The following is a 13,767-nucleotide window of genomic DNA, read 5'->3' on the forward strand; positions in this document are numbered from 1 at the left end:
ACCTACATAATTTATCAGATATTCATGGCTCTCCTTTATAACGTGATGATTGACATATTTTAGCAGTATACTGAACAATTGCTTATCAGTATCGCCCAGCTGTTCAAGTGTCAGGCATATATACGTAATAAAACAATATGTACTAAGTAGTTATATATAGCGGGTGCGTTTTTCACCAAGTCGAACGATTACGATAGAAACTACAATTTTCTGAACACCTAAACTTTTCTCTCCCGATTTTCCAAAATAATATGCTATATCCTCGCTATGATTTTTGATGCTAATGAACTTCTTGGATTTCCTTCACGTAGATCCACCTCAAGATTGTGATTAACGCCTACAATCACTTTCAAATTCGAAACCCATTCTTCTACTATTCGAATTAATGTTTAAAGTTCTTATACACATGGTCATTAATTTAATTCTATTTAGTGCAAAACGATTACAAAACGTTAATTGGGCAGCTATAAATTATTATGTAAACAGACATGAAACTAAACAAAATAGCAATATTATGTTTAGATAAATATAACAATAATTATAATAATGAGATATATTACCAAAACAGAACTAACTGGAGCACTAATTTCAGTGTAGAATCAGTAACTAAGAGATTACGGTAGTTTAGAGTTTCAAAAAATATGTTTCATCAAGGTTTTAATGATAATTATATAAAAATATGTTTAGAAAATTTGCGGAAAACAGTGTCTGTCTAATCTAAAATTAATGGATTTATTTTGAATAATTCTTTAATTATTAAATTATTTTTACTAAATTAATGCTATTATGGTGAGTATAGAGCTGAAAGAAGCGAACGTTCGGAGTCTGCGAGAGAACTTGCTTGAACATTCAGCATGGATTCGGCGAAAATCTCTCTGTTCGCGGTGATCGTTGATTTCGTGGGGCGTTCGTTTCATCTCGGGAAGTTTCGGTCTCCAAAAATCATTTGACAGTTCATCGTTTGGTTGGGAACTCTGTATTCTATTGTTTATAACCATACTTTTCACAATGGCATGCTAAAATAAAATGTCTTGTGAATCATTTTTCGATGGTACGTGAAGTGTTATTTTACTAAAAAGCAATGTTTATTGCTAAAATAATATGTACCGTCTAATTATTTTTACGAAAGAATCAAACTATTGTAAGTATGGCTGGTAACATAATAAATAAAGTTATGATAAAGAAGTAAATACGAATAATATTGAAATTCAACTCGTGTGAAGTTTATGGTAAAAATATAACATAAAACTTTTGTGTTTATACGGCTTTAGTATTCTATTTATAGATTCGTGAAGAGATTTCAAACATTTAAAATTCTGTAACGATTATAAAATTATCCAAAATCACCAGAATATATATTCAGTCCCAAGAGAAAATAATGTATATACATATATATATATATATATATATATATATATATATTTATATATATATATATATATATATATATATATATATATATATATATATATACTTACAAAATGTATAAATGGAGTCATTAGGCAATTTAAATGCAATGATAGGGACAGAAATTGTATAAAAAGTATGAATATTTACTGCAAGATGTATTTTATATATAATTTATTTTGAAATATTTATTAACAAGGTTTAAATTATTTCAGACACCATGGCTAAATAGTATAAAAAAATAGGAGCTGACCATTGACCATGAAGTGCAAGATGATTTGTATGGAAGAGCTTATAAGAGAGTCTTATAGCTAGTATCTAGTATCTTTTCAAATTATAAAGTAACAAATAAACTAGCTAACAAGCACATTTGAGGCATATCTTGGAAAAAATGAAGGAGTAACATCTTGAAACTAGTGATATATCTGCTGTCTAAAGAATAACATAAAAGGTAAGTGACTATTTTCTTTAAAACTACCGTGTTTAATGAGTTTTACTTATATTTTGGATCGAAGATATGGTTCTTTTTGGAATGAAGTTAAGAAGCAATTTTAGAGTATAGTGCGTTTAATGTGGGTGCTTATTTTTACATGTTGATGTGTTCGTCACATTTTAGAATATTTACATTGTTCTATGAATTGAATAAAATTAGTTGGCAAACTTAATACTTTCATGTTGTTAATAATTATTTTATAGGGGATTATTATTAAACATCTTTTCCCTCACCAGTTGTGAAATACTTTTTTCATATTATTTCACAAATTTTGTACTATGGAAGAGTATCAAGAAATGTAATTCCCTTCAATGAATGATAAGAAAAACAATTCATAATTTTGACACGTTTTTTGTAATTACCATTTGCAAAATAAAAATCAAAGTTAAGTATTATTACAGATATCATAATAAGATTCCTGTAAGTAAAGTATAAATATTTTAATTTTTCGTGTTTTTTATGAGGGTTTGTATAATTACATATATTATTATTAATCATTAACTGATATAAAACACATATTTATCATTCACATACATCTTTATAATAATAATTAAATTACAAGGAAAAACATAAACCAAAACATATATCATTCATAATCTCGCCAATTCTTCCCACGTGCGCGCAAATTCGTTGGCCAGATCCGCAGCGCCTAGAACTGTGTTCTGTTCGTCGCCAGGCGTTGAAAGTAATTGCGGCGAACACTGGAACTACGCAAAGTGCATGCGCACTACGACTTTGAAATATGTTTATCACGAAAGTTCGTCGAATTCAGTTCTGCTCATGCGCATATTCAATTTTCCCGCAAAATTCACTCCAAATTCTCAGGTTTGTACCCACCATTAGATTACAAATATTATAGGCCTTAATTATTACGGTCTGAAAATGCCTGTAAATAGTAATTTCTCAATATTTTTATTTACATTTCACGTCAAAAGAATAAAAGTAGTTTGAGAGTTGTTGGAATACAGTAGTTTTAAATATGAATAAACTTACGATCAATCAAAAAGAATGTTTCAATTATTTCTAGTAATTTCTTCCTTTAAGAAAAAACAAACCCCTTAATGTACTTAAGAAATCTATTGTTATCGACAAGTAAATATTAGTTGTTCTCAGATTTTAAGCGTACGTAGCTCTCTAATATTACATACATACAAATTTAGTACATAAACAATCGATTTTATCTTTAGCTATTCTGTCTATGACATTATCGGTATAATATTATAATATGGTAGAACGAGTTAGGGAGATTAACCTATCAGAAAATTATTAATTGACGTGTTGAACATGCTTGAAAATAAAATAACACGAACAATATTATTACGACCTTGTGCAAAATATTATATGAAAATGTTTACGTTCGCATTTATTTACAAATATTAATATTGTTACGTTGATGGCATTCAGTCTTACTTTGTATATGCTAATTTTGATTTCAGACAATGGCTGAAGACATTTTCAGTTAAAATTAATTCAAGGATATTGCGGATTCGAACCCCTCATCAAGTATTAATATTTTTATTCTGAGATAATAGTCAAGATCTCTCAGCTGTTGGTAGGCTTAACGAGTAGTCTAAACATTAAATCATCATGTAATTGTAAAAACTATAATACATACATGCCTTTTATATACGACTTATTCCTGACACTACTTACTGATAGGGTAAATACTAATAGCATACCTACAATTTGTCATTATGATAAATTAAATCTAGGTATATAACTAGGAGGATTCATCGGCTCTGTCTCAGTCTCTGGAGATATAATGCTTATACTTGTCACTCTTGTATTTTTTATTATATGCACCTCACTATACAATATGAGATGGTTTGATTCTTTTGAGTCTGTGTCCTGTTTTGGTGGTATCCAAAAGCTACAATAGTTCAATATTCTGAAAATGGAGCCTTTCTTCATTCCCTCTTGCAATTCTCTTGATTTTTTGACTGGCTGTGAATATCCGAAGGTCTCAAAGTAGGTAATCAATCCTATAGTATTTGGTTGCGCTCACAATACCTCTCAGGACATTGCTCTGAAAAACTTGTATTTCGTTTATGTTACTCATTGCAGAACATCCCCATAATTGAACTCCGTATGTCCATATAGGTTTCAGTATTTGCTTATATAATAGCAATTTATTATGTACTGATAATTGTGATTAACTTTCAATTAAACGGTACATTTTCCTATATTTCAATTCCAGTCACTTTCTTTTCTTCTTTATATATTCCTTTGAGTGAAATTTTGCATTAAGATTCATTCCAAGATATTTAGCCTTGTTGATATATGGAATGATTATATTATGTAATTAGTATTATTTAATGTTATTGATGCTTGCACGGTCTGATTGTAGGTGAACTGGACATGCACAAATTTACTTTTATTAATTTTTATTTTCCAAGCTTGTGTCCAATTATTTATATTGTCACTTGCCTGTTGTAATATTCGTGACGGTTCTTCACTATTTTCTCCGACATCGTCATATTTTCCATTTGTAATATGTTACAAGTCTAGAGTAGATAAAGCATTGGCCTCAGTACACTTCCTTGTGGTACACTTGCTTTAGCTTCTTTTATTGTAGAGTAAGCTTCTTCTTGTTTGAATTTAAACATTCTGGTTGTAATGTACGATTTTAATAGTTCGGTGTGTTGTTTTGGTAACATTTTCTGTAGTTTATTCTATATTTATATTTATATTATATGTATTATAGAATAATGCCTTCATGCCAAACCTTACCGAAGGCTTGTGCTACATCGAAGAATATAGCTGAGCATACTTTTTTACTTTCGTAGGCTTTTTCAATAACATCTGTTATTCTGTGAACGTGGTCAATTGTTGAATGCTTGTTAATAAACCCAAACTGGTGTTTTGCTATTAGTTTTTTTCTCTCTATGATCGATTTTATTCTTTTGAACAGGAGTTTTTAAAAACCTTAGATAATACTGGCCGCAGTGATATAGGTCTATAGGCTTTTATTTCCTTTGGTGACTTCCCACGTTTTGGGATCCTACGAAAGAGCTATAAATATTTGTTTTTAAGACTTGACATTGACTCTTAAGATTATTAAACTCGTGTCCCTTTTCATCAAATATAACATAAAAATTTGTTACAGAAGTAATGCCTTATTATTTAAATAATATCATCAAAAACCGGAAGGATTTGTTGACCTTCTAGAAAAAACTTCAAACCAAATGAAACTGATATTGATTATGATTTGCCGGACATAAAATGTTAAAATTCGACGATTTAATTAGTCACACTGAAAGAAATAAAGAAAATAATCAAATTTGACATAAATCCAAAGTTAGAAATAGAATTATAAAACTCACTAACTTAATCAAACATATTGCAGATAGAATATGGATGAAATTATTATGATTCTAAAACCTGGTTAATCGCCAAATGAAATAAAAGCCTATAAACCTATCTAATAGCTGCCATTAATATCTAAGGAATTTGAAAGAACCCTTGAAAATAAACCGATTATAAACAGAAAAAAACTAGAACCTAGATACCAGTTCCTGTTTATTAACAAACATTAAACAATTGCATAGGTTTATAGAATAACAGGAAAAAGTAATCCAAAAAGCATATGAAAGTTAAAAGGAATATTCGGGATCCAGACCTGGAAATTAACGAAAGTAAATCTGTGGATGTGTGGATCGTGTAAAATGACACCGCACAAGCATCAAATAACAATAAATAATACGCATTTCATGTAGCTAAATATTAAATATCTAGGAATGAAACATGATGCAAAACTTCGCTGGAAGGGATATGTAAAAATAAAAATGGAAGAACTGCATTTGAAATATATGAAAGAGTATTGGTTAATAGGAAGAAAAACACTATCAGTATATAATGTTTTGCTATTAGACAAACAAATGTTGAACATATACACCCAAATACTACAGGACTGATTACGTACACTGAGACCTTCAGATATCGACTTTCACTCAGGAAATCAAGAGAATTGCAGGGATATATGAGGATCATTCTCATGTTAATATCGAATTATATTACACAAGTCTTAAATAACACGAGAGCAAGACACAGACTCAAAAAGATTAAACCATTTAATTTTTGTAGTGTGGTGTAGTGAAATGCATTTGATTGAAAAACAGGAATGTTAACATGTTAATACATTATTATATTAGAGACTAAGATAGGGCCGATGGGTCCTCCTTAATATATATACCTAGATTTAAATTATTGTAAATATAAATTGTAGATACAATAATGTAATTAAAAAAGTAATTCTAGTAGATAAAATTGTAAGCAGATATTAATTTTTTCAAATTGTATACGTTTTCCTTAATTCTAAATAGCTACTCTAGCTTTTATACATTTGTTCAGACATTTTCAAGAAATAATTAATATTATTGGAATGTATTTTGCAAATATCTAATGTCAAAATTATTCATTGTACTCCAGACTTTTTATTCTGGTATAACAAAGTCACAATAAAAGATCAAGGTACATATACACATTTTTATAACTTCTCTTAACATATATTATTAGAAGTTGTTGACTATGCATAATTAATGACCCTTTGTAAGTCAAACTGAACCTAATAACACGTATTTTAAAACAAATTTGTACTTTTTCTTCAGGTTAAACAAGTTGTTTTTATATCATATTAGAGTGTATTGACCCAATGTAAAGATGTCTTGGTGTTATCTTAATTAGGAAGTACAATGGAAAAGTTACTTGATTAATTACAATAGAGCAACTTATATGAATAGTGTTTTAATTCCAAATCAAAAATATTAGCGGCAACTATATTAAAGGCAAAATTAAAAAGATATTCATTTTAATATAAAAAACATAATAAATAGTGAATAATAAAAGTTTTATAATTCACTTTATAATTAAATATATTTTATAATCGTTTTATAAATAACTAGACCGCCTTTTGTTTCAAAAGTTAAAAAAAAACTCGATACATCCATATATTGCAGAAAATAAAAAAATTAAAATAATTTTGCTACCACCGGCTAAATATATTAACATTTTACAGAACATATATCGATATTTTAAAGGAAAAATTAAAATGTTGATAAATCGGCACCAAAAAAAATCAATATTCTTTGAGAATTTTAAAAAGTAACAGAAAATAAGTTAAAAGTTAGAGATATTTTTATTAAATCTTTAAAAATAGGAACCGATTTTAAAGGTTTAAAATAAATAAAATAGTTTAAGTTATAATTATAGTTCAAAAATAATTAAAAGTTAAAATTATAAAATAAGAAAAAGTTTTAAAATGTATATATATATATATATATATATATATATATATATATATATATATATATATATATAAATATATATATACTATATAGTAGCTCATATACATAGTGTATTATGAGCTGCTAATATAAAATAAACTATTACTATTATGATATGTCTACCGACAATTGGACGTATTATTGCAAAAAGCACCAGCAATAATGAGTTACAGATTCGAAACCATCCTCTTGCATGATAACGGTTTCTTACATTTATTAGAGTTATTAAAGTTGATTACCATTTGTTTATAGCATTGTAGCCCAGGCTGCCACACAGTCGAAATTCTAAAGAAATCCAAATAGAGATTGATGATTGGATTGCTGCCAAACCGACTATTTTCGATATCGCGATGTTGCTGGGAGGATTCCAAAAGGTTGAAGAAAATGGTATAAAAATATTTTGAATAACATATATTGCACCAATTTTTCTTGACAAATGACTTAAAAAAATTATTAGAATAGATGCAAGCACCTAATACCTAATCATCAGCTACTGAATATTAAACAACAAATTAAACACACGCCGCCAAAATAGCACAGGTTGCCAACATCGACCTCTTCTTATTGAGAAACCCTATGATTACGAACACTGATAATTAACAAATAATAAATTATTTATTTGTATCATACATGCAGTGCTATAGATTTTTGGCGTATTAACTAATGAATCTCTAAAATTTTATTTGGCCTTATATTATCTAAAAGTAGTTACTATAAGGGTAGCATTAGATTATTTCTTTCAGTGCAAATAAAATATAAATATATATCAACTTTATAATTTTTTGAAATTTGTAAGTGCATGTAGAAGCTTTGGAGAAATATTTTTTTAATTAATAAAATTTATATTTATTTAGTATTATATTGTTAATATTAATAGTATTTGTAATAAATAAAGTAAAAATACTCAATAATGAGTTTCTGAATAAGAATTATTAATTAAATAAAATAAAAGGTTAAATTTATCGCTGAAGAAAATCAATCAAAGAAATTACTAAAAATAACAAATTAATAACTTACTGATTGAATTGTTGAATCGACGTTCTCCTGTAACTCACACACAATCTAATATAGCACCAACACGACGTGATTGCTTTCGATGGACCTCTTGACTCGAAGATTAAGTTAACCTCACGACTTGACCCAGAGATAACACGAAATAAATTGTTTATTTTCAAGCGGATCTTGTAAGAAATCGGTGCATGTGCAAAATAGACGCCTGTTCTATTTGTCTTCGTGCGATTGACATTATCAAATCTCTACTATTATCTGGAACTATTATCTTACTCACTAATTTTTGGGTTTCTTCTGTTATTGCTATTTTACACAGATTAATGAAGATAAACCAAAGGTCTACCATAGTAAAATTAATTTTTCTGGCCAAAATTAATTTTTTTCATTCAACATCATTCCCTTCAAGGGTGATACACTGATTATAGCGACCCTCCAACTTTTCGATAGCATTATTGTAGTAGGATTTGTCCTTTACTTCAAAACAGGCCACAGTTTCATCGATCACTTCTTCATTCGATGAAAATTTCTTCCCAGCGAGCATTCTTTTGAGATCTCAGAACAGAAAACAGTCACTGGGGGCCAGATCTGGAGAATACGGTATATGAGAAAGCAATTCGAAGTCCAATTCATGAATTTTTGCTATTGTTTTCACTGAATTGTGACATGGTGCATTATTTTGGTGAAGCAGCACTTTTTTAACTTAATTTTTCAAACGGTTCAATAACGCTATGTAATAGTCGCTGTTGATGGTTCTTCCTTTATCAAGGTAGTCAATGAAAATTATTCCATGCGCATCCCAAAATACAGACGCCATAACCTTGCCAGCCGACTGTTCCTTTTTCCCACGCTCTGGAGCGGGTTCATCGAGTGCAGTCCTCTCGGATGACTGTCGATTGGACTTTGGAGTAAAATTATGGAGCCATGTTTCATCAATTGTCACATATCATCGCAAAAACTCGGGTTTATTACGCTTGATCATCTTCAAACACTGATCTGAATCATCAACTCGTCGTTGTTTTTGGTCAAAAGTGAACTCGTCCAAATATTCGTGAATGATATGATGTACATGTTCAGTTGATATCTTTAGAGTGTCTCTCACTCAGTCACTCAGTTTCAATTTACGGTGATTTAAAATCATTTTGTGGATTTTTTAATGATTTCTTCGGTAACAACTTCTTTTGGGCGTCCACTGCGTTCATCGTCTTCGGTGCTCATTTCAGCACGTCAAAACTTTTCCAATCTTGATAGTTGATTTACATGGGGCAGTGTCCGGAATAGATAGATGTAAGTTAGGATAGACTTTAAAATAAATTAGAATAGTATCTAGAATAAGATTTAGATTATAAGTTGTACATCAGATCACTTACCTAAGTGATCTTCTACATATTAGGATGGTTATATTATATAATGGAAATCATATATATCACATATAAATCATGGAATCCGCTGGAAATATCCATATTTCATAAACTTTCCACTTAACAAACATCCGTCTTTATTATGTGGATCCCTCTATTACTCCGAAACCAGTATATACGTGAGATGGAGATGACCAGGAGAATCTATTTGGTTCACAATGAAGCCTCCGTCAATATTTTTGGAGGTGATATCTCAGTGCCTTTGTTTTAAATTTGTAACAGAAACAACTCAACTGAGATTTAATAGGAAGAGTATGCTTTGCGAGGTGACAATTTGAATTTTTTTTGAATATATACTAATTCACTGTAGTATGCATGTCGTCAAATATAACGATATCATTTGAATATGGGTAAAAATCTGGAGAAATATCTCATCCACAAAATTATTGAAAAACCTACTTAACTTTATATTCATAGTAGAGGAATGGCGGTAGAATGATCTTTATGCAAGAAAATAGCTTGTTAAAATTTACTTAACTGTCTATTAAGTCAACAGTTATTCATAAAAAATTGTTGAGTTATTCAGTCCATCTTGATAGTGACTTTGATATAAATGATGAAGAGCAACTAGAAACGTGAAAACCAAGCTCAAACTTTTAAAAAACTTTTGGACAACTTGGCAATTGATGAATCACCTGTTTGCAGCCATTTATATGCAATGCGAATGATCCAATCGGAAGGACAATGGCTACCATATTGATTTTTTCAAATTCCTAAACATTTCAACATCGAAGTTTTCAAAAAAAGTGGATCTAGTACGATAATCCTTAGGACAAAAAATCATATGCTATTCCATAGGAGCCATACGAGGCGATACTGAAGCGTAATATTTATGGTCACAAAATCTTGCAATAAAACTGTATATTTGGTGAGATCAACAACTACACTACACGTATTACAGTCTATATTGAACTGAATTAAATTATTACTGCAAAAATTTATTGAAATCTATTGAATACATTTCATTACGTATTGTTGCAATACAAAAACAGGACTAATGAGTGTTAGAAATTATTTTCTTGTGAGAATAAAAATAGAAATTGTGAAGGACATACATTTGAAGCTCGAATGTGAAGTTTTGCTGCATCGAAGGTACTCTTATCGAAGACTCAATACTCTCTGATGTGATAGTATAGCATAATATTTTTTCCTGTGTATACCTTTATGACGCAATATATACCTGAAATGTTGTTTTGTTGTTGCTGAAATGAAATCACGTCGTTAAAAAGTTAATAGTACGTTCTTTCCGGCGCTTTTGTTAAAATTTAAGAGGTTGTCTACTATCAAAGGTCAAACACAAACTAAGTGATGTAACTTACTGAAAAATCGTGCACTAGCCTATGAATATATGGCATTTGTGGGTAACAGAGATTCATTTGAAGTTACTGTTACGGAATTGTTATTGAATTGAATTGAATATTATTGTGATTTTTTATTCCTCTTATAACCATTGTACCTGTTATTTTCATAATCATTGTGGACCCGTGACAAATTCATCTACCCTACCAAGGAATTTCTTAATTGTGGCGCCAGCGGAGAAAACAGCAATAATAGTAGTCCACCATAAGTGAAGTTGTCTTTGCACATTTAAAAACAAAATTATAAACGAATTATGATTTAAGATGGACGAAATTACGATTTAAATATGTGAAATAATCGCCAGTAATCAAAATCAAGGGTAAGCATACACTGGGATAAATTTTATGTGTAGTATTCAAAATGCCTTTGTCTCAATTTATTTTCGGTGGATGAACAAGCGTTATATTATTAGTTGTCATCTTACTAATAAATGACTCAGTAATACCAATGTAATCTTTGGCTTTAAAATTATAAATTTAATCAATCTTACTTATCTAAAATAATATAAGATTTAAACAAGATCGATAAAATGACAGTTTTTCTAGAAATGTTTGATATTATCAAAAAAAAACGCTAATATTTAGCATTAGTTTTGTTCGATTATAATGAATAAAAATCCGAGATAACCTGATAAAATAAGATTAGCAAGTAGTATTGGCAAACAATTATTTTTCGAGAGATTACGGAATATTTTGATTTCGTGCGTGTTACAATACAGTGTTCATATTAAAAATAAGTGCGTTAATTAGGCCCCTAAACCTGTATATGGGTGATGAGTTTATAATAAGTGATATTTATTAGAGATTACATTAAAACATGAAGGTTCCATGGCATTTTCTCCTTGTTATCCATGTGGTTATTGTATTTGGTGAAGGTAAGCTTCGTATAGTTATAATATATAACCGCTTTCTGATATTTTATATCATATGAGGTATAACAATTTTTCGTCAATTTTTCAACCTATTCATACTAAACTACTAAAAATGCTGTAAGATTACACTTAATAAGAAGTCACGCGGAGATGAATCCAGTGAAATCGACAAGTGAGGTCCAACGTAATGTTTAAAATGTATGCGGAGAGTTACATAGCTTTAAAAGCTTTATGAATAAAATAACCAAGTTCTACTATGCCAAAAATAATAGTCACCTTTGTCTTGGTTAAATTAGTTAAAATGTTTTCAGTAAGCCGTGACAATCCATAAATCAATAAACATTTCTGGTAAGCTCGTAAGAAGGCATAAAATGTGTTTGCCTTATCTGAGAAGTATTTTACAAATTAATAAACATATTTTAATAAATATCTCTGTCAGATTATATGATAATCAATTTTGTTATCTCTAAATGGTTACTATTGTTCTTATAAATAGTTTTTCATACGTTTACTTAAACTTTTGACTAACATTAAATTATTTTAAAACTTGGTCTAGTTATTGATTTGACTTCAAACATAACATATGATTTTTATCTTCCGGGATCAATTATCAGTATTCACAACCAAAATAAAAAATCAATATATTTTTCAAGAAAATGGAAGTATTGGCCATTTGCTTATATTGCTCATGCTCATTGCACATCGCTCATCTTTCAGCCAATTTATGGATGTCATCCCAAAAAAAGCCTTTGTCCTTTGAGCAAAACCATTCATCGAGCAATTTACTAGCTTCTTAGAAATTGGCGAACTGCTGCTCTGTAAACTCGTGACCCATTGATGCCAAAAATTCGATAATCAGGTGCGTCAAGGTCTGGAGAGTAAGACGAGTGCGATAAAATGTCTATGTGTTTTCAATACTTCTGGACCGCTTTTGCTTTATGAGACGGTGTTTTTATCGTGCTGTAAAATAACTTTATCGTGTCTCCGAGTGCATTTTGGACGTTTTCGATCAATGCAAGGTTTATATTGATCATTTCTAGTCCATAGCGTTCACTACAACTGTTTCACCAGGTTTCAACAATTTGTAATGCATCATGTCGTTCTAGTCCCATCAAATACAGAGCATTGTCTTGTGACCAAAACGATTTGGATTTGGAATAGATCGGCCGGCTTTGCCAAGTTATAACCATGATTTTTTGGCTTAGGGGTTTCAGAAAAAATCTGCTTTTCATCACCAGCCACTATTTAATGCAGAAATTACCCCCAATCATACATTTGAAGCAGCATATTACAGACGATTTTTCAATTTTCCATTTATCATTCAATTGTTGTGGCACACATCTCCAAGTTGCATAAAACTGGTAATGACTTTCCGGTAAAATTGGTAACTGCTTTCATACATTATGGCACTTTTTACTATAAAAAGATCTAATGACAAAAATTGATACAATATATATTAAACAAAATATTCTCCATTATTTTCCTTAACTTTTTCCCATCTTTCTGACAACTTCGAGATACCATGTCGGTAGAAATAACGAAGTTGGTTTCGCAGCGACATAATCATTGATCCACTTATACAGCATTTCATGTCAATCGATCTTAACAAGTACGCTGGTCGCTGCAGGAGTTCCCATTCGTGCAACGACATATCCTTGCACAGCCGTGTTGCCGAATATTGTTATGAAAGAGGATAACTGCAAATCTTGCTCTCCATTGATGGTTTCTTTTGAAACATTGGCTTATTCATATCGTTTATTTAGCATATATTAACAACCACAGTGGTCTCATTCGGCATTCATTAAATTATATTTGCTGATACACAGCAGGGCTTATAGACCTCAATATCGATAACTTGTTTCACCGAAAATGCAGATTCTCCTTTTATCGATATTCACAATACGCGACAGAAATTCTTCTTAATTT

At 30.0% G+C, this 13,767-nt stretch overlaps 2 protein-coding genes across 4 annotated transcripts in view; one reads left to right on the top strand and one right to left on the bottom strand.

Annotated features, from left to right (window-relative positions):
- LOC143206649 (lipid storage droplets surface-binding protein 1) overlaps window positions 1-8,340 on the bottom strand; it is a 46,648-nt gene extending 38,308 nt beyond the window's left edge. For 2 of the 3 annotated variants that reach the window (XM_076419290.1, XM_076419289.1), the window contains exon 1: window positions 8,200-8,340. In XM_076419290.1, the coding sequence (XP_076275405.1) occupies window position 8,200 (1 nt within the window). In that variant the 5' untranslated portion in view covers window positions 8,201-8,340. The remainder of the gene's footprint in view (window positions 1-8,199) is intronic. The other variant, XM_076419285.1, reaches the window with a different exon arrangement.
- Window positions 8,341-11,620: 3,280 nt separating this feature from the next.
- LOC143206645 (cadherin-AgCad1) overlaps window positions 11,621-13,767 on the top strand; it is a 65,197-nt gene continuing 63,050 nt past the window's right edge. Inside the window, exon 1 of the mRNA XM_076419275.1 lies at window positions 11,621-11,844. Coding sequence (XP_076275390.1) covers window positions 11,787-11,844 — 58 coding nt within the window. The 5' untranslated portion in view covers window positions 11,621-11,786. The remainder of the gene's footprint in view (window positions 11,845-13,767) is intronic.

The sequence above is a fragment of the Rhynchophorus ferrugineus genome, unplaced genomic scaffold (genome assembly GCF_030347505.1).
Source record: "Rhynchophorus ferrugineus isolate W39M unplaced genomic scaffold, kcgeb_rfMv2 rfM1, whole genome shotgun sequence".
Taxonomy (NCBI): Eukaryota; Metazoa; Arthropoda; class Insecta; order Coleoptera; family Curculionidae; genus Rhynchophorus; species Rhynchophorus ferrugineus.